At 38.3% G+C, this 21,468-nt stretch overlaps 1 protein-coding gene across 4 annotated transcripts in view; it reads right to left on the bottom strand.

The window, feature by feature from the left end:
• Positions 1-2,760: 2,760 nt before the first annotated feature.
• MBTPS2 (membrane bound transcription factor peptidase, site 2) overlaps positions 2,761-21,468 on the bottom strand; it is a 93,012-nt gene continuing 74,304 nt past the window's right edge. For 2 of the 4 annotated variants that reach the window (XM_070291448.1, XM_070291447.1), the window contains exons 7-11: positions 21,198-21,378; positions 12,899-12,993; positions 12,350-12,545; positions 6,957-7,032; positions 2,761-5,850 (exon numbers count right to left, since the gene is read on the bottom strand). In XM_070291448.1, the coding sequence (XP_070147549.1) occupies positions 5,628-5,850; positions 6,957-7,032; positions 12,350-12,545; positions 12,899-12,993; positions 21,198-21,378 (771 nt within the window). In that variant the 3' untranslated portion in view covers positions 2,761-5,627. Of the gene's footprint in view, positions 5,851-6,956; positions 7,033-7,581; positions 7,644-7,911; positions 11,928-12,349; positions 12,546-12,898; positions 12,994-21,197; positions 21,379-21,468 lie in introns of all 4 variants that reach the window. The other 2 variants (XR_011446297.1, XR_011446296.1) reach the window with 2 other exon arrangements.

Below are 21,468 nucleotides of genomic sequence, written 5' to 3'. Positions count from 1 at the left end.
CTGAAAAATCCTTGTTCAACAAAGGATCTCATAAATAAAAATTTACAGATGGGTGATAGGCTAGGAAAAATTATTTGTAACATCTGAAATGGACAAGAGTTGATATCTAGAACATGGGTTATTCTGTAAATAGCAAATATTTTAGGTTTTATGGGCCATATGGTCTCTACTGCACCCGTTCAACTCTGTTGTTATAGCATGAAAGCAGTCATAGACCATACAAAACTGAAAGAATACAGTTGTGTTTCAATAGAAACTTATTTATAAAAATAGCTGCTGAGCAGGATTTGGCTTTCAAGCTGTAGTCTGTTAGTCCCTAATGTAGACTGTATAAGAAGTTACTATGGATCAATAAGAAAAATTTAGGATGCTCGATGGAAAACTGAATGAAGGATAACAACAAGCAATTAGCAGAACGAAAAGTCCAAATGGCTAAGCAAATATAGATGTGCAACATTATTAATAATATGAGAAATGTAAATTTAAAGGAAATGCCATTTTGCATCAAGGGATTTGACAGAACATGAAAGTCAGATAATTCAGGAGGAGGTGAAGATGTAGGTAAACAAGAAAGCCTCACACCTTCCCAATGAATGTGTGTCAGTTAGAGAGCCATTAAATGCTAAGTGAAATTATTGTATTTCCATACCCCAAATAAAGAAGAGCTCTTTGATAAAGGGCAGCAGGTAACGTTTTAACAACACACACATTATCTTTATTTCACTATGGATCCAAGGACACCAACATAGACTGTCACTAGTTTACAGACCAGCTGTTATAAACTACTTTCTACCAATGTGTTTTAGTTTTTTAGTTGCACTGCATGGCTTGCAGGGTCTTAGTTCCCAGATCCAGGGGTTGTACCTGGGCCATGGAAGTCAAAGTGCCAAGTCCTAACCCTTGGACTGCCAGGAATCTCTCTATCAATGTGTTTTAGACATGAAGAAAATCTTAATATTCTTAGCATCTAATTCTTTTACAGTTTAGAGTTTCATATCTTTAAGAAGAGGATTGGCTTCCTGATGCCTGATTAATGGAATGTAAAATTCACAAGAAGCTAAAATAAATTGAGGGACTTCCCTGGTAGTCCAGTGGCTAAGACTCCATGCTCCTAAAGCAGGGCCCAGGTTCTAACCCTGGTTGGGGAAGTAGATCACACATGCCAGCAAAGTCAAATTTAAAAAAAAAAGGTAACATAAAGTGAGATTCAATTTTATAGGATGGAGAGCCAATTACAAGGTTATACTCAGATACTTCAGGGTTTTCCCACCTCTACAGTGTAAAGAGCACTTAAGTACAAAAGTCTGAGAAACACTCAGATAATAAGAAGGGACATTTATTGAATATCCATTGAGCTTTAGCTAAATAAAATTAAGATATAAGGATATTTTTTCTTTTGTAATGGGAAATCAAACTACACAATATAACCTGGTTGGTAATTAGAACCGTAACTTCCTTTAGCTATTTTTTCTACCTTCACCCTGAATATAACCTATTGTAGCAATACGTTCTGAAATGAGGCCTTCCCCTCATTGAATTCATTTGCCATGGTCTGATAAAATATACAATGGATTATTCAAATTAGCATGGTCTAAACAGCAAGAGTAGCTTGCATATGTGCTGATTTTAAAAGGTTTAGTTTCAATAAGCATATCCACATGCTTTACCTTAAAAATAAATTTGTTACCCAATTCTATTCCAATGGTGAAAATCATTCCCAGAATTCACATAGCTGTGAAATAAAGTTTTTTTTTCCTTCCTGTCTTTGATCACATGTTCAAGTACTTAAAAAGTTAGACTATACTAAAGCATATGTATAGTATTATTTGATGAGTTATTAAAAGAAAACTGGTCTACATTGAATTGTATGCTTTAAACAGCTGAACTTTATAGTGTTTAATTATATCTCAGTAAAGCTGATATATAATCAATCATCTAGTCTTGTGGCTCTTCACTGTAGCATAATGGGGATCAGAGGCAAAGAGGAGGAATGAAATGAGGGCTGACCAATCAGAAGGTGGGTTAAATCCCTAGGCTATTTTTTGGCCCTTAGTAACCAAACAATCGGAGAAGGCAATGGCACCCCACTCCAGTACTCTTGCCTGGCAAATCCCATGGATGAAGGAGCTGGAAGGCTGCAGTCTATGGGGTCGCTAGGAGTTGGACACGACTGAGTGACTTCACTCTCACTTTTCACTTTCATGCATTGGAAAAGGAAATGGCAGTGTTCTTGCCTGGAGAATCCCAGGGATGGGGGAGCCTGGTGGGCTGCCGTCTATGGGGTCGCACAGAGTCGGACATGACTGAAGCAACTTAGCAGTAGCAGAAGCCAAAAAATGAGAGGAAGAGAGGGAAGAGGAGAGAGAGAGTGCATGTGTGTGTGTCTGGGAGGTTGGCTCTGTGGACATGGTAGGAAGCACCAGGGCAAAAAGTGAAGAAGAACCAAATATCATAGTTAAAACACTTCTTTTCATGAATTCCTAAAAACATCGCCTAACTTAGAGAAGACTTCTGCCAGACAGTAATGAAACATGATAGTCTTCTTTCCTCATCCATGAATAAGCCATTTCGAAAACAGTAGTGAGAGCACAGGGATTTCACGTTAAAAAGACTTCTGTGATCTGTCAACAACTTTCATATATGATTGCTTAGGTGAAAACTGAGGCTGCGTTTAGAATCAAGAACTTTAAAACATCTAAGATTGTACTGGAACAATTTTGACAGAAAAGAATACAAATTAAAAAAAAAAGACAACACATAGATGATAAAACAATGCTGGTACACATTTATTTTTATTGCTAAACATTGTTGAATGCCAGCAACTATGGTATCTTCAAGTTAAACTCAGTTGTAAGATTTATAGAAAAAAATACCTGTGTACCACTAGTATGTGGACATTCAATAAATACCACAGGACAAACTGATGACTAAGAGCCACATACCCATGAAGCCCTTGTTTAAACAATTTACCATTAAAACAGATGACCTATAAGAGCAATTATCAAAAGGTCAAGTTTGACTGCATGTCTTTTCAAACAGAGATGCTGAAAAGGATATATACATTCTTTACAGGTTTTAAGTGATTAAAAACAACCCTCAAAAATGTAGACAATGCAGAGTAGGAACACTGAAAATACAGTTTTACTGTTGAACAAGTGACAACACAACACTTTCTCCAAATCCTTAAAATAATTCATTTTTTAAATGGCTCTACAGAAACCAAAATGAACTATATTCATAAAGATGATAATCTACCAGGGACACAAAGATCTTCCAAGCTATTTTTTTATGTTAACATATATTTACACGAAATATTCAATAACACGTTTTACAGCTTACTTAAATAGGAACATGCTTTTCTAATCCATAAATAACACTAAACATCATTCATTCAACCACATTTATTAAGTAGTTTTGATGTCTCATGCATTGTGCCAGGGATTGAGAGATGAGTATGACATGGTCCTTGCTCTATAAGTGCCCACAATGAGGTTGAAGAGACAACACATAACATTTCCTTTCTTACACAATGAGGCTATTTCTGTAAAAACAGGACTGAACTGCTCAATATCCTAATAGACTGTTCCCAAATTCTGACCTGATGGAGCAGAAGACCAAGGTGTTTAAAAGCCATAAGAAAATGATGTGCTTTTTTTTTTTTTTCATCCAGAGAAAGGAGTTTATGAGTAAGATTTCATCTATTAAATTTTTTTGTTTTTTTAAAAAAATGATCTGCATGTATATAGCAATTCCACTAGTAAACTGCTTAGTTCATGTAATCAAATCAATAATATAAATATTTCATGATAGTCCCCAAGCTTTAAATAGGTCTGTGCATTACTCTGCTAATATACTTTAATCCTGAAAGACTGTCTGCCTGAGAATAGAACAAATGCTTTTTCCCTAGGATAAACCAATAATTTGTACAGTTTTTAAGTAGTGGTAATTGAGGTCATTTAAAAATATTAAAATTATATTCAATATACAACTTCTCTTCAAGAAGGTAGGCAGATTTATAACACAATCTAGTTTCCTTAAAAATGATTAAAAAGTTTTATTGCCTAAGAGCAACTCAGGAATCTGAAAGAGGTGAACCCCATGAATATCTCACTTAGTGAAAAAGTTGGATATATGACTATTGATGTTTTTGAGTATATGAGAGCACAGATTTTTCATCAAAGAAACAGCATGCTCATATAGCTTTAATACCAATAGCTTCACACTGGCCTACTGACTCCCTAGATCCTCCAGGGCTGCATCACCAGTCTGAAAGATCTCAAACTAGGCAGGGCTCTTTCGGGCTCGAGTCAGTTACCAGGCTCCAGCAAATCCACATTTGTTTTCACATGTAGCCATTCTCACTCTACTACCAAGTCTTTTGTGGACCCACAGAGGTAGCTTAGGGGAAAGGCAGAAAGGAAGAACTACGTATTTAATTCCCCAACACAGAGAAACATGGAAGACACTGGTGAGGACTGAGTATGCTTCATGGCTTAGAGTAATTGCTTCTTGAAGACAGGGGCCTAGGAGCTAGGTCCAAGGTAGGCCCAGCAGCACAAGAGAAAATGTCTATTCTGGAGTGGTTCCAAGCTTTGAAGTTCGTAGAGAAAGGTAACCAGGGCTGCAGAAGGTTCTGTGATCTGTCTTGTGATCTGCCGCAAGAGCTGCTCAGTTTTGAGGTTCACCCCTAACTGTTTCAAGCTCACATGCTGCAGGTAGGATATACTTCCTACAGCTCATTCTGAATGTCAAGGCTGCTGCTGCTTTATGAGGGTATGGGGGCACATTATCAAAGAGGCAACTCTTGGGTGGCAAGACATGTCTCATGATATTAGAGTCTACTTCCGAGGTGTTCATTATTGGGATCATTTAACAAAGATGTTCCCTTTTGCATTGGCAGTTTCTTTTATAGAATCTTATTAATTGTAATCAGACCTCAGTTGTCAAGAGTACAAAACAATGCGTGTGTTAGTTGCTCAGTTGTGTCTGACTCATTGCAACCCCATGGACTGTAGCCTGCCCCTCCTCTGTCCATGGGATTTCCCAGGCAAGAATACTGGAGTGGGTAGCCTTTCCCTTCTCCAAGAGATCTTCCTGACCCGGGGATTGAACCCAGGTCTCCAGCATTGCAGGCGAATTCTTTAACATCTGAGCCACCAACATACCACTGAATTTTAAAATACTTTCCAACAAGATTAAAGACAAGAAATATAGACCAAGAAAATGCTCACCTTCCCACTTGGCCAAAGTCTGGTCTTCTTCAAATCTGGATTAATGATGCTTTTTCAGGAAGTTTTTTCTCAATTAATCCTACCCAATTCTGTTTTCCTTCACAGTATTTCAATACAGTATATAGCCACACAAAAATGGTTTAACATGAATTTGCACTTGTTTCAATTGTTCCACAAACATCTGAAGTTTGTAGGTTCAGTCTGTAAAACTAATCATGGAGTATGTCTTTCATTTCTTCTGTTTCTCCCCCATCCCAGAGTTTGGATATGCTGAATAAAGGACTTAAAGTTGTTGGCTAAAATGCAATTTTAAGGAATCACTTTTTATTTCATACCAAGTAAGGTTTTCAGTATTATATATTGTAACTCAGAGATTCTATCAGATGAGTCCAAATATTACCGTGCTGTAACCATCCAGAGGCCCAGGGTCACATTGGCAGCCAAAAGTACACTGCCACCAAGCAAGATGAAAAATCCTATCAGATCTTTGACATCATTGTCTCCAATCACTGAGGTAAGAGTAGCATCTAGGAAAGAGTTTAAAATCCACTGTCCGTCCAAAGCAAAGCAGGGCACTGCATTAACAATTGCCAGAGCTCCCGAGAGGGAAATCAGATACCTGGTTGCAATCAGTTAAGGAGCCTACTGTAAGGTCTGCATGCAAAGCCATTTCTAGGAATCAGAAGTGTGTATTTTACGAGGAGTGGATTTGAGATTACAGGTGACTTCTCTCCTTTTTAAAAATCTCTGCCCACCAGTAAATGCTATTGCTTCTCAGACCTCTATTTAAAACAAATGATTTGTATTATTTCAAAGTTAAAAAAACTTGACAAAAAAAATGAAGGCCAACCACCTGTAAACTAAGGCAGTCTGTAACGAATTCCTTGAAAGGCTTTCTCTTTAATGATACAAGAGAAAGGAATATGGAAAGAATAAGAAATGAGGGAAAATTCCTCTTCAATCCTTACAAAGTATAGCTTAGATTTATTAAGATTTTATTCCCTTGAACTCTATTTTATTATCATCTGTAAGGCCATAGTGTAACTATCTCTGAGATAAAGCTGCAGTCTACAAGGTACAATTTTGACTGTATCCTTTTTTCAGTAACTCATTTGTTAACTAAAATTTGCTCATTTACTTTCTGTCTCTGTTTTTTTGCAAATCATTAAAGAAAGAAATTAAAGATATAAAAGTGACAAAAATAAAGAACCTTTTCAAACTGTTGAAATATATTCAAATTCTATATAATAACCAATTAAAAATCTCTTTATATGCAAATATGCAAACATAATATGCTAAAGAACACATGAGATTCTGTGGAGTGCTGTTTCAGCAGTGGAAATCAGTTTGATGTCCCTTATGCATTCCTCCATTTGGTCAGAGTCAACAGGCTCAGGAGGGGTGGAACATATCGCCTCATTTAGTAGCTGAAGACTTCATCCTTTATAAACATGCTCAAAGGTTTTAGACCTCTAAACTTCAACTCTCAATTTGTCTTCTAGGTTCTTTCCCTTCCACACCTTAACCTTTCTCTCTTCCCAATCAATCTCTCTTCTTTAACTTCCTAGGTACAATCTGATCTTTCTCAACTCTAAAGTCCATTTTTTTTATGTGTTAGCAGTAGACTGATACTTGTAAGGTCTATTTAAGCTCTCTAGTCAAGATAAAACTGATCAAGTTCTAAGCAGCACACTTTTAAAATATCTGTCACATCAGAAAGGATACTTGACAAATGTCTCCACAACCACAGGCAGATCTATGCTTAGAAACTTGAAACGTGGGATAAAACTGGTGATGCTCACTAAAAAAGAAAAATAAGAAATAATTAATATTATTTATACAGGTAAGCAACAGAATAATGAATTTTACTATGTGGGTATAGACTGGACTAGCCCATTAACCTGATTTGAGAAAGCCCTACCCAAACATATGCAGACGGGCTTGATGGCCCAACTATAAAAGTAAATCAATTCTAGAGCAGCTAATAAAAAGAGTGGGATACAGAAATTCATGTCTCAATGTACATTTATATTGTGAGGTGAGACTAGAATAAAAACTGATTATATACCAACTATGACTACCAAATACAGAGAATGACTTTACACTAGAATTTATATCAAGAGTCCTTATCTTTTCAAAGAGGTATAACCTTAAAATCATGTTCACTCCAACTATTATGCAACTTAATCTTTTTTGGACTCAGTGTTTTCTTCATTGCTAAAACAAGGATTAATACTAGGGGATTTTTAAGATTTCTTTCACTTTGTGGATTCCATTACTCTGTTTTTGTTAAAACACTTAAAAACTTATAATTAAATAGAACTCATAGCACACATTTCTTGAAAATTACCTTGAAGAGGGTTATTTCTACATTTGTTGAGGATGTATATATTATCTGTACTCCAGAGACACCTAGTGTTAAAACAATAAATGAGAAGAATGACCCAAGTTTATCTTAGGATATGACTACAGAGCAATGAGAGAGCCTTTTAAAGAGTAACATAAAACCCACATGTCCCTCAATTGATGAATAAATACAGAAGAAGTAATATATCCATACAATGGAATAGTTCAGTTCAGTTCAGTCGCTCAGTCGTGTCCGACTGTTTGCAACCCCATGAATCGCAGCACGCCAGGCCTCCCTGTCCATCACCAACTCCCAGAGTTCACTCAGACTCACGTCCATCGAGTCAGTGATGCCATCCAGCCATCTCATCCTCTGTTGTCCCCTTTTCCTCCTGCTCCCAATCCCTCCCAGCATCATGGTGTTTTCCAATGAGTCAACTCTTCGCATGAGGTGGCCAAAGTACTGGAGCTTCAGCTTTAGCATCATTCCTTCCAAAGAACACCCAGGACCTATCTCCTTCAGAATGGACTAGTTGGACCTCCCTGCAGTCCAAGGGACTCTCAAGAGTCTTCTCCAACACCACAGTTCAAAAGCATCAATTCTTCGGTGCTCAGCTTTCTTCACAGTCCAACTCTCACATCCATACACGACCACAGGAAAAACCATAGCCTTAACTAGATGGACCTTTGTTGGCAAAATAATGTCTCTGCTTTTCAATATGGAATATTACTTCACCATAAAAAAGGAATGATGCACCAACACAAACTACAACATGGACAGACCTTGAAAACACTATGCTAAGGCAAAGAAGCCAATCACAAAATATTCTATTTATAGGAAATGTGTGGAAACAGGCAAATTTACAGAAACAGAAAGTAGATTAAGTGGTTGCCAAGGGATGGGGTAGGTGGGTCTTGAGAAGTAGAATAGGTTCCTAATGGGTACAGGCTTTTTTTGGAGTGATGAAAAAATACTGGAACTAGATTGTGGTGATGGTTCCACAACTCTGAATATATTAAACACTGCTGCTAAGTTGCTTCAGTCGTATCTGACTCTATGTGACCCCCATAGACGGCAGCCCACCAGGTTCCCCTGTCCCTGGGATTCTCCAAGCAAGAACACTGGAGTGGGTTGCCATTCCCTTCTCCAATGCATGAAAGTGAAAAGTGAAAGTGAAGTTGCTTAGTCGTGTCCGACTCTTAGTGACCTCATGGACTGCAGCCTACCAGGCTCCTCCGTCCACGGGATTTTCCAGGCAAGAGTACTAGAGTGAGTTGCCATTATCTTCTCCAATATTAAACACTACTGAACTGTATATTTTAAACGGGTAAATTATATGATATGTGAATTATATTTTAGTAAAAGTTATTAAAAAGGGAACATATAAAATCTTATACACCAAAGTAAGTTAGACTGTATGATCTTGGTTCAGTTCAGTTGCTCAGTCATGTCCGACTCTTTGCAACCCCATGGACTGTAGCACGCCAGGCTTCCCTGTCCATCACCAACTCTTGGAGCTTGCTCAAACTCATATGTCCATCAAGTCGGTGATGCCATCCAACCATCTCATCCTGTTTTCCCCTTCTCCTCCTGCCTTCAATCCTTCCCAGCATCAGGGTCTTTTCAAATGAGTCAGTTCTTTGCATCAGATGGCCATAGTATTAGAGCTTTAGCATCAGCATCAGCCCTTCAAATGAATATTCTGGACTGATTTCCCTTAGGATGGACTGGTTGGATCTCCTCACAGCCCAGTTCAGTTAGTTCAGATCAGTCGCTCAGTCGTGTCTGACTCTTTGCGACCCCATGAACCACAGCATGCCAGGCCTCCCTGTCCATCACCAACTCCCAGAGTCCACCCAAACCAATGTCCATTGAGTCGGTGATCCTATCTAACCATCTCATCCTCTGTTGTCCCCTTCTCCTCCTGCCCTCAATCTTTCCCAGCATCAGGGTCTTTTCAAATGTGTCAGCTCTTTGCATCAGGTGGTCAAAGTATTGGAGTTTCAGCTTCAGCATCAGTCCTTCCAATGAACACCCAGGACTGATCTCTTTAAGATGGACTGGTTGGATCTCCTTGCAGTCCAAGGGACTCTCAAGAGTCTTCTCCAACACCACAGTTCAAAAGCATCAATTCTTCGGTGCTCAGCTTTCTTCACAGTCCAACTCTCACATTCATACATGACCACTGGAAAAACCATAGCCTTGAGTAGACGGACCTTTGTTGGCAAAGTAATGTCTCTGCTTTTCAATATGCTGTCTAGGTTGGTCATGACTTTCCTTCCAAGGAGTTCAGTTCAGTTGCTCAGTCGTGCCCGACTCTTTGCGACCCCATGAATCGCAAGTGCCAGGCCTCCCTGTCCATCACCAACACCCGGAGTTCACTTAAACACATGTCCATCGAGTTGGTGATGCCATCTAACCATCTCATCCTCTGTTTTCCCCTTCTCCTCCTGCACCCAATCCCTCCCAGCATCAGGGTCTTTTCCAATGAGTCAACTCTTTGCATGAGGTGGCCAAAGTATTGGAGTTTCAGCTTTAGCATCAGTCCTTCCAATGAACACCCAGGACTGATCTCCTTTAGAATGGACTGGTTGGACCTCCTTGCAGTCCAAGGGACTCTCAAGAGTCTTCTCCAACATCACAGTTTCAAAGCTTCAATTCTTCGGTGCTCAGCTTTCTTCACAGTCCAACTCTCACATCCATACATGACCACTGGAAAAACCATAGCCTTGACTAGATGGACCTTTGTTGGCAAAGTAATCTCTCTGTTTCTTAATATGCTATCTAGGTTGGTCATAACTTTTCTTCCAAGGAGTAAGCATCTTTTAATTTCATGGCTACAATCACCATCTAGTGTGAGATGAGTGCAACTGTGCGGTAGTTTGAGCATTCTTCAGCATTGCCTTTCTTTGGGATTGGAATGAAAACTGACCTTTTCTAGTCTTGTGGCCACTGCTGAGTTTTCCAAGTTTGCTGGCATATTGAATGCAGCACTTTCACAGCGTCATCTTTCAGGATTTGAAATAGCTCAACTGGTATTCCATGCTTACACTCCAAGGGACTCAAGAGTCTTCTCCAACACCACTATTCAAAAGCATCAATTCTTTGGTGCTCAGCTTTCTTTATGGTCCAACTCTCACATGCATTCACGACTACTGGAAAAACCACAGCCTTGACTATATGGATCTTTGTTGGCAAAGTGTTGTCTCTGCTATGCTGTCTAGGCTTGTCATAGCTTTTCTTCCAAGGAGCAAGCATCTTTTGATTTCATGGTTGTAGTCACTATCTGCAGTGATTTTGGAGCCCCCCAAAATAAAGTCTGTCACTGCTTCCATTGTTTCCCCATCTATTTGCCATGAAGTGATGGGACCGAATGCCATGATCTTCATTTTTGGAATGTTGCATTTTAAGCCAGCTATTTCACTCTCCTCATTCACTCTCATCAAGAGGCTCTTCAGTTCCTCTTCCCTTTCTGCCATAAGGGTGATATCATCTGCATATCTGAGGTTGTTGATATTTCTCCCTGCAATCCTGATTCCAGCTTGTGCTTCATCCAGCCCAGCATTTCACATGATGTACTCTGCATAAAAGTTAAACAAGCAGGATGACAATATACAACCTTGACATACTCCTTTCCCAAGTTGGAACCAATCCATTTTTCTATGCCCGGTTCTAACTGTTGCTTCTTGATCTGCATACATGTTTCTCAGGAGGCAGGTAAGGTGGTCTGATATTACTATCTCTTGAAGAATTTTCCACAGTTTGTTGTGATCCACACAGTCAAAGGCTTTGGCGTAGTCAATGAAGCAGATGTTTTTCTGGAACTCTCTTGCTTTTTCTATTATCCAACAGATTTTGGCAATTTGATCTCTGGTTCCTCTGCCTTTTCTAAATCCAGCTTGAACATCTGGAAGTTCTTGGTTCATGTACTGTTGAAGTCTGGCTTGGAGAATTTTGAGCATTACTTTGCTAGCGTGTGAGATGAGTGCAAATGTGCAGTAGTTTGAACATCCTTTGGCATTACCTTTCTTTGGGACTGGAATGAAAACTGACCTCTTCCAGTCCTCTGGCCACTGCTGAGTTTTCCAAACTTGCTGGTGTATTGAGTGCAGCACTTTCACAGCATCATCTTTTAGGATTTGAAATAGCTCAGCTGGAATTCCGTCACCACCACTTGACTTTGCACTTCAGGATGTCTGGCTCTAGATGAGTGATCACAGCATCGTGGTTATCTGGGTCATTAGGATCTTTTTTGCATAGTTCTTCTGTATGATCTTGAGCCATATGGACAAGCTATATGTTTAATCCAATCATGTTGCCACTGTTAAAGCATTTACGCTGGTCTGATTCTGAAATTATATTCATATAAAATTCATGTGTTATTCACAAATTACTTTATCATCATTATCACTATGATTACTGGCATTCTCTGGCATATGCTATTCTTGCTACTGATTTGGGAGCTTGGAGAACTTTAATAAACACTCAGAGATTATCTGAGAGGTCATCTATGTAACTTGGACATAAATGATAGTGAAGAAAAAATATGTCTTTCTCCATAAGTAGACATGGGGTTCAGCTCCATCTTGCTTTATAAATTCAGATTATTTTCCTACTGCTTAAATTTCATTTAATGCTTAAGAACAAGTTAACAAGATTTTAAAAAGTGATCAAACAAATGAAATTAATGCAAGGTGTGTACTGAGTCTCTACCAGTAAAAATATAGGCCATCACAGCGATATTCTGAGGGTCTACCACAATAAAACCCACCTGTGTAGTGAAGGTGCAGCGGATGTCCTACATATAACATATCAATTTGAGGTGGGTGTTTCACTTTTATTAAGCGTGTATGAGTTTCCAAAGAAGGTATTATACAGAAACTTGAACTTGAGCTTTTCTTACAGTCTTTATTGGTTCTACAGACTTGGGTGGCTTCAACTGCTTTCCGGGCAGGTAGACATGTATGCTAGGGACAGAACATCAATTAGTCAATACTAAAAATGATTCATTAACAAGCAAAACACCAAGTTAAATTCTTTCAGTATCTTTTATGTCACCAAACATATTAGGAATGAAGTTCAATAAAGGAAATACCATTCATGTATATCTACTATAAATTAGATTATTCTACTCTGGCCAAATAAGATATTATTATTATAAACATTTTAAAGATTCTCAGATGAAATATGACATGTGAAATGTAGAGATCTTAATAAAATGGTGTAAACCAAAAGGGCAATGTTTTCAAGGATTCCATTTCAGTTCTACATGATTATATAATTATATCAGGCAATCAAGACTGTTTCAAAGATAACTTACCAAACGCTTATTAAAATTATTTCTATAGGAAAAGCAAACATCTGTAAGGCTGTGATTGTTACAGCATTCAGTCGAACCGTCTAGCCGTTTGTATGCTTAAAGAGAAATGGTTTATTAAAATCTGTTATTAAAAGAAGTACACAATGCACAGAAGTACATTTGTAATAAGAATTTTGCTTCCAAGACAAAAAGAATTAAGTAAAATGCATATGAACTCAGAAACAACTGTATAACTGACAGTTCAGATTGCTGGCTACTTGCTGCAGAGTTTGATTTTACATTACAAAAAGAGATACATCCAAGTTGAATCAAGAAGCAGCAATGACCACAGCTTAGCTGTCTTCACATAAACTTACCCACTCAGAAAGCTGGAGTGCCAGGGTCTCAGTAGGTTTTGCAGTAACTCCAGCTGGTCAAGCACAAATACTTAATGAGCTACTTTTAGATGACCTAATGCTGTTGATCCAGTATCACTATAGAACTCCTGCACTGTGGTGTTAGCAGAGTGAGCAAGAGGATGCCTAAGAGACTCTCATCCTGAAGGACATCTCTGTCGTATCAAATATCTATTCCACCTCCAGGCTTATCTTCAGGTTTTCCCCACAGAACTGGGGCAGTCCAATTTGACCACACAGATGTGCACATATTTGCTTGCATACTAGTAACCCAGTTATTCATGGAAGGCAATGGAAAAAGGGCAACTATTCCCATTAGTCATTTACTTTTTCAAGTTCTTTGGTAGACTGCTTCACTGTATCTAGGGGAGAATAAGGAAGTTAAATCACTCATACAGCTGGGACAGAATTTTTTTTTCCTATCCATTTATTTTGGAAGGTTTCCTGCATTCAGCACATCAAACTTGTAGAGCAAAACTGATGGGTGGCAAGGACCAATTAAAGGCTCCCCAGGTGGCTCAGTGGTAAAGAATTTGCCTGCAATGCAGGAGACGTGGGTTCGATCCCTGGGTGGGGATGATCCCCTTGAGAAGAAAATGGCAACCCACTTCAGTATTTTTGCCTGGAGAATCTCATGGACAGAGAAGCCTGGTGGCCTACAGTCCACGGGGTCACAAAAAACCTGATTTCCAATACTACAAAAAGCTTTCCTATTAACAAGAGTGTCTTTAGGAGTCCTAGCATGAAAATGTCGGAGAAGGCAATGGCAACCTACTCCAGTAATCTTGCTGGCAAGTCCCATGGATGGAGGAGCCTGGTAGGCTGCAGGCCATGGGGTCGCTAGGAGTCAGACAAGACTGAGGGACTTCACTTTCACTTTTCACTTTCATTCATTGGAGAAGGAAATGGCAACCCACTCCAGTGTTCTTGCCTGGAGAATCTCATGGACAGAGAAGCCTGGTGGGCTGCCATCTCTGGGGTCGCACAGAGTTGGACATGACTGAAGCGACTTAGCAGCAGCAGCAGCAGCATGAAAATGATTGTTGATAGGCAATCTGACTTTATAAGGATTTTTATTTCAGGCAAAGATTTTTTTGTTTTTAAATCTTTCTTTTCTAGATTATTTGATTAGATTGGATCTCCTTAAACACAAATTGCTGCCGACATGAAGAGCAAAACACAGGTGAAGTAAACTAACAGATGCACCAATTTCTCCTCTGCAATGGCTGGCTGTGCGGGTGGTTTTGCTTTGTTTTCTTACCATAACTGAATGGGTATTTAAATTCTGGGTGATGAGTAATATTTAAAATATGAAACCAAACTATGAGCAGCTAATGGCACAAACTCGTGCCTATAATCACTCATCAGCCCTAATGGTAAACTCTAAGGTAAAAAGGTGTTTAGAATTAAAAAAAGAAATCAATCCAGGCAAAAGTCCTCAGCATGCTCTCTAATCAGTTGCCAAGTCACACCAATATTTACCTCATTATTCTTCTCTTTATCTATTCCCACTAAAGGGTAGACTTCAATTCTTTCTCACTTGACCCATTTGAAGAGAATTTTAATACATCTATTTTACCACCAACCTGATTTATAAACTTGTCCTAGATACTGAATGCTTCAGATTAACATTCCAACGTAAAACTCTGAGAATGTAGCTCTTTTATTTAATAATTTAAATTTTCAAAGACCCTGCATTGCTTCCAAATAAAGCCCTTCATAGCCTAAAACAAAGATTTCTATTTTTTTTTTTAATTACCTTATCTCATACTCTTCGCTTGCTGAACCAAATCATTAGCAGTTCCCTGATCTGTGGTGCCAAGATTCATTTATAACAGTCTCTTGAAATTAAACTCACTGTTGAGGACCAGCTTAAGAGTTGCTGTTATGAAACATGTCCTCATCTTTTCAGTCAAGACCAACTGCCATCAACTCTCACAACTCCCAATATCTCTCATCATTCCTTATATTTAACTTTGTACTGTAATGTGGACATGGTCTATTTCTTCGATTAGACTGTAAGGTCTATGAAGGAAAGGTTTCAGTATTTTATGTAAGGTGGATAGCTCAATATGCACTGAATACATAGATGATGTTCTATGCTACTTGCCTTTATATCAGTAATGATTTTTAAAAATTTACCTCTGATGCTTGATACTTAGCTTTTCATGGAGGAGTGTCAGCAACAGAGAACTGAAAGTCAATAATTTGATATCACTGTTGATATGGCATGTCTAATAAAAAGCTTAAAGTGGATAGTATGTGGAAAAAATTGGAAATTGGAAAAATTGGAAATTGGAAATGGTGGGGACCGTGATGAATTAGAGAATACATACCCTATTCTAAGTAGCGTAAGCAGCCAGGCCACTTGACTTGGGACTGAGGGTCAAGAGATGATCCATTTTATTTCAAGATAAATACAAAGTCTGGACTCTCATGAGAAACTTTTTCTTTTTTTGGCTGGGCTTCAAGGCATGTGAGATCTTAGTTCCCTGACCAGGGATTGAACCCACGCCCCCTACAGTGGTAGTGTGGAGACTTAACCACTGGACTGCCAGGCAAGTCAAATCATACACATGTGCCAAGGCTGGATTTGGCCTCTACCGTATCACTAATATGTGACCTCTGGGTTATGGCTTCTTCTTATGGTGATTAATCCAATCAAAACACAAATCAATGGCTGTGGCTGCCCTGAAGATGAAGTACCTCCTGAAATATGGAATTTTCCATTTAAAGAGTTTAATATTTTGTTATCATGTGAGAAGTAAACTGTGACATTTCTGTTTATCAATTTAAAAAATATATATGTTTAAAAATATTTTTTTATTTTACAATCTTTTCTACTGGGTCACATTAAAGGACAAGTCACTTAATTTCTGTGACTCAATTCTTTTTTTTTTTTTTCCAATTCTTAACGTATACAACAGGGACGCCAAAGGTAATTTTCACATTACTATACTGCTATCAACATGAGGGGCCTCCCAGGTGGCTTAGTGGTAAAAAAACCTGCTTGCTAAGCAGGAGACATGGGTACGATCCCTGGGTTGGGAAGATCCCCTGGAGAAGGAAATGGCAACCCACTCCAGTATTCTTGTCTGGGAACTCCCATGGACAGAAGAGCCTGGCAGGTTATACTCCATGGGGTCGCAAAGAGTCAGACACCACTGAGCATGCACACACGCATCAACACGAGAGCCTGATTCAATTCTACATTGGAAGGCATATTCAAGACTGCAGTGGGGGGACTTCCTTGGTGGTCCAGTGGTTAAGATTCCGTGCTTCCATTGCGGGTGGCTCAGGTTCGATCCCTGACTGGGGAACTAAGATTCCATAAGCTGTACAGCCAAAAAAAAGAGAGAATGCAATGGGAAGTCCCAGAAGCTTTCTTGGCTTCGATTTAACTGTAGGAGATTAGAATTGTCCCTTAAATCTTCCCAGATGGGGAAACAACTAGGAAAATTAAGACCAGATTAGTCTCACAATTCCACTACAGGGAGAACCTATATATTTTGAATGTACCCTAAGATATTTGTAGATATAGTCTAGTCTTCAAAGGATGGTCTAAACCAGAGGTTATTTTAGAATAAGGTTGGAAGGAAGAAACTTTTCCAGTCTATAGTTCAGTCTTCACTACCTTCTACATCACTAAAATGAACTGAACAATTTTCTTACCCTAGTTTAATAAATATTTAACTGTAACTAGAGTTCCAATATAGGCAGGCAAACCTATTTATTCTTGGTTTTATAGAATTTATACCAGCACCACCTAGTAAAAAACAGTTTAAAAAATTATAAACACACACACACACACTCTCTCTTTTCAATGGATAAGAGCAAAGAAACCTTGACCCTACCTTGATACTCACAATGGGAGAACATACACTTTTTCTCTGAACATGAGAGATTTGGGCATAAAAACAATCTGGGTACTCAAACTGTATGGAAAAGATTTCCAGAGTTTTCCTTACATTATCTTAAACCAGGTCAGGAATGGTCTTTTCTCACTTTAGTTAAAGATGCATAATACAGGACAACACTCCCTTTGCCAGGCAGTTATACGTATATGCCCTCACCTCCTCTGAACAGGAATGTAAGAATTAAAGATTTTAAAATTTAAAATAAAATAAAATAAAATAAAACTCAGCTAGGCTGTCGTCTCCTTCATAAAAAAAAAAAAAAAGGAATATAGGTTATTCAAAGAGGCTGCAGGAGTCTGGGCTCACAGATTAATTTTAGGTAGTAGTTGCCTTTAGTATTCAATCTCACACTTTTTAAAAATGCAGCTCAAATACTCAAGACAACACTTACAAAAAAGAAAAAAGGAACTTAGCTTTAGGCATATATGAAGTGTCCCCTCAAACTAAAGAAAGAGAATGCAAGCTGCTTGTTAGAAAATAGTCCAAAGGGACTTCCCTGGTGGTCCAGTGGTTAAGACTCTGTGCTTCTACTGCAGACGGTGCAGATATGAGTCCTGCTTGTGGAACTAACAGGCCATGCAGTGAGGCCAAAAATATGTCCCCCTAAAAGAACCAAACTAGTTCTTGTAACTTTTAGTTCCATTCAAATGGAACTAATGGCAGGTTTGAATATGAACAGGGGAAAAGTTTGTTCTGTTCTGACTCAGAATGAAAGGAGAGATCTATTCTAGGTACAAAGGTCTCCAAGCCCTCACCCAGCATCCTTTCTGGGCTTCCTGGAAAGACCATTCAATCTCCAAGGAGTGTGGGACAAGCTCATTAGGCTTACTCCATGCACTAAGGGCAGACATAGAATAAACCCAGCCTTGGCTCTGTTGATGCCGCTCCTAGGTTAGCAGGTTAATGTTTAAAAAAGGAAAGGATCAACAGAAGAAAAACAGAAGGTCCCAACAATTTCATAAAATGAATGGTCATTTCATGTAGATTTACCACATTTTTTAAAATTTGCCAGAAATCCACCTGTTAACATTTAAAGGAGAACATCTAGTATGCTTAATATCTTAGGGAATAGCTTTACAAATCTAATAATACACCTAGGAAAGTCAGGGTATGAAATAAGGCCAGAAATGATTGCTGGGACAGCTTATGGGCACTTTCAGGGTCAGATCTTTTCAAAGTGGCTTTACTGTTTTGAAGTGGTATAAATTCTTAAAATTTTAATTGTGCATACCTAATTTTATTCTAAATTGAGTATCAATTATTTTTGGATTATAGGTTACCTTATATTACCATATTTGGCTATATTTATGCTCTCAATTATAATGTACGGTAACAAATGTACCTGCTGCTGCTGCTGCTGCTAAGTCACTTCAGTCGTGTCCGACTCTGTGCGACCCCATAGACAAAAGCCCACCAGGCTCCGCCGTCCCTGGGATTCTCCAAGCAAGAACACTGGAGTGGGTTGCCATTTCCTTCTCCAATGCATGAAAGTGAAAAGTGAAAGTGAAGTTGCTCAGTCGTGTCTGACTCTTTGCGGACCCCATGGACTGCAGCCTACCAGGCTCCTCTGTCCATGGGATTTTCCAGGCAAGAGTACTGGAGTGGGGTGCCATTGCCTTCTCCAAACAAATGTACCTAGATACATGTAAAACAATATCAATCCGTAGCTTTCTTAAATGTCCAAGCCTGTCATTTAAATTAATCTAGTATATTATTTTAAGTTATATTTACAGTCATTAAGATTTCTGCAATCTGGCTAAGTATAGGCACTCCATTAAAAAATGATTAAATGAAGGTACAGGTTTATCAGATACAGTCACAATATAAAATCAACAAGTATCCTAATGCAGTCACTTCTAAGGAGATGAAATATATACTGAAGAACTATTATATGGGGATTGATTTTTTTTTATTAGTGTGGGAGTGCGGTAAACCTGCTTTGGGTTTTTAAGTAAATACCTCCAAAATGTAGCATAGGATCCATAATAGTGAAATACTCAAAAAGTTAATAAGGAAAGAATTCTGGAGTATTTCAAGAAAAATTTCACTTCCATTCTGTTTGCCAGGAAAAGACTAACTATAAACATTGAAACATAGATATCCTAAATAAAATGATTTTATTGGAGAGAAATTTTATTTGATAACAATGTCATTTTGGCTTTGGTAATTCAATACTAGTTATACCAAATTTAGACAAACTTGAGGAAAATGATAAAGGACTTAAGTATGAAATAATGGATTCTTCTCTTACAGAAGAAGATACTGTGGATTATATACCTATTTGAAAAGATGCAATACATGGAAAAGCATGAGATGCAATTTGAAGTACTGAGTGCTACCTAGGTATTTTTGCCCTTGTCAAAAGTGGATGCTGAATCTAATCAAGTCTCTAGACCTAACTACCACCTATAGGAAATGTGGGGGATACTTGAACATGTTAATGATAAATTTGACAAAACAAATGACTCAGTTTCTTTAACAAATGATTTTTTTAAAACAGTGTCAGAGGGAATTGTTAAAAGACATACCATCCAACTGAAACCAACTGTAAAAAAGAAAAAAAAACAGGGAAGTGTGACTACCAATTAGATATTAGGAATTATTGTTAATTTTGTTAGGTGTGATAATAGTACTGTGGTCATGTCTAAAAGGTCATCATCTATTAAAGATATGCTGAGGTTTATGAGTGAAATCACAGGATACCTGGAATGTGCTTTCAAATATTTCCTTTAAAGGTGGACAGGCTGGATGAAAAAGTTGGCAAAGTGTTGATAATTGCTGAAGCTGGGAGAAGGATGCATGAGGTTTCATTTATATTACTCTGCCTCTTTCTTTTTGGCCACAAGGCATGACATGCAGGATCTTAGTTTCCCCAACAGGGATTGAACCCACATCCTCGGCAGTGAAAGCATAGAGTCCTAACCACTGGACCTCCAGGGAATTCCCTATACTACTTTCTTGACAATTATTTATGTGTGAAAAGTTTTTGCAATAAAAAGAGCTCTTAAAAATGAGTTAGAGGGGCTTCCTTGGTGTTTCAGCGGCTAAGACCCCAAGCTCCCAAAGAAGGGGTCCTGAGTTCAATCTCTGGTGGGGAAACTAGATCCCACATGCTCCAACTGAGTTTGCATGCAGCAAATAAAGATATTGTGTGCCACAACTAAGACCCAGTATGCCAAACAAATAAAAATTAATCTTAAATAATAGGTTATACATGGAAGATTACATATGAAAAAAAATTTAAACCAGTTCTTACTACTTTGCCACTTTACACATGGTACTTTAATAAAATTATTTTTAATAATTAATCATATTTCTTAACCCCAGTAGATATATAAAAGTACTCAGGAATTTCTTGATTTAAAAATGTGAGTATAATTTGCACTTTCCAACACTTTCAATAATTTGGACCCCCAGGGTTTTGTATTAAGAGTTGGGAGACTGATTTTCCAGAGATGGAAGAGCTGAAAATACATTTGGCAGCTTCTGAAGGTAAACTTGCTTCACTCTGCTGCCTCCAAGACAGAACAACAGATCTGACTTCAGGAAGTATTTCTGGACATCAAGATGATTTTCTCTGGACACCTGCCACACAAAAAAACCCTATCCCAAATAGCTTTGGACATGCCACCATCCACATAGCACAAGGGTATTTAATCACTGGAATTTAGTTAATTGGTTATGTTTGAGCTTGAACGCTGACTAAACACAAGTGTTATCTAAATGCTGAATTAGATTCTAGAGTTCTGAAAATCAAAGATGAAATTTATTAGAAGTTCAACAACAAAATATAATAGACAAAACATACATATTATTATCTAACTTACCAAGAAGGATGTTTACTCGTTTAGGCCTATTATTACTTTACTGATTTGTTTTAAGGAAGTTAGAACAAAATAAATCTATACACATAATCTAAGAATTAATGAATGGCAAGGACTGCTGCTTGCAGTCCTAAATTATATCATACTAAGAAAATATACATACCTCTAACTGGGAAGCTTAACTGCTGCAAAGTTGATGCACTTATACAGTAACCAATTTGGGGCTCATAGGTGATGGTATCCAGGCATTCATTCCAATCTTGTACATTGGTAACAGGACAATCCTGTAGATGGGTGACAAGGTCTCCCACAAAAAGGCCTCTGGGTCCAATTGCAGGTGAGTCCTTGGTAAGAGGGCAGAACCAAATCAGAAAATGTGTGAAGACAAGCTATGATTAATCTGAGCAAATAATAAAGACACTGAATTAAGTAGA

The sequence above is a fragment of the Ovis canadensis genome, chromosome X (assembly GCF_042477335.2).
Source record: "Ovis canadensis isolate MfBH-ARS-UI-01 breed Bighorn chromosome X, ARS-UI_OviCan_v2, whole genome shotgun sequence".
NCBI classification, from domain to species: Eukaryota; Metazoa; Chordata; class Mammalia; order Artiodactyla; family Bovidae; genus Ovis; species Ovis canadensis.
This window is presented reverse-complemented; position numbering and strand designations above follow the sequence as displayed.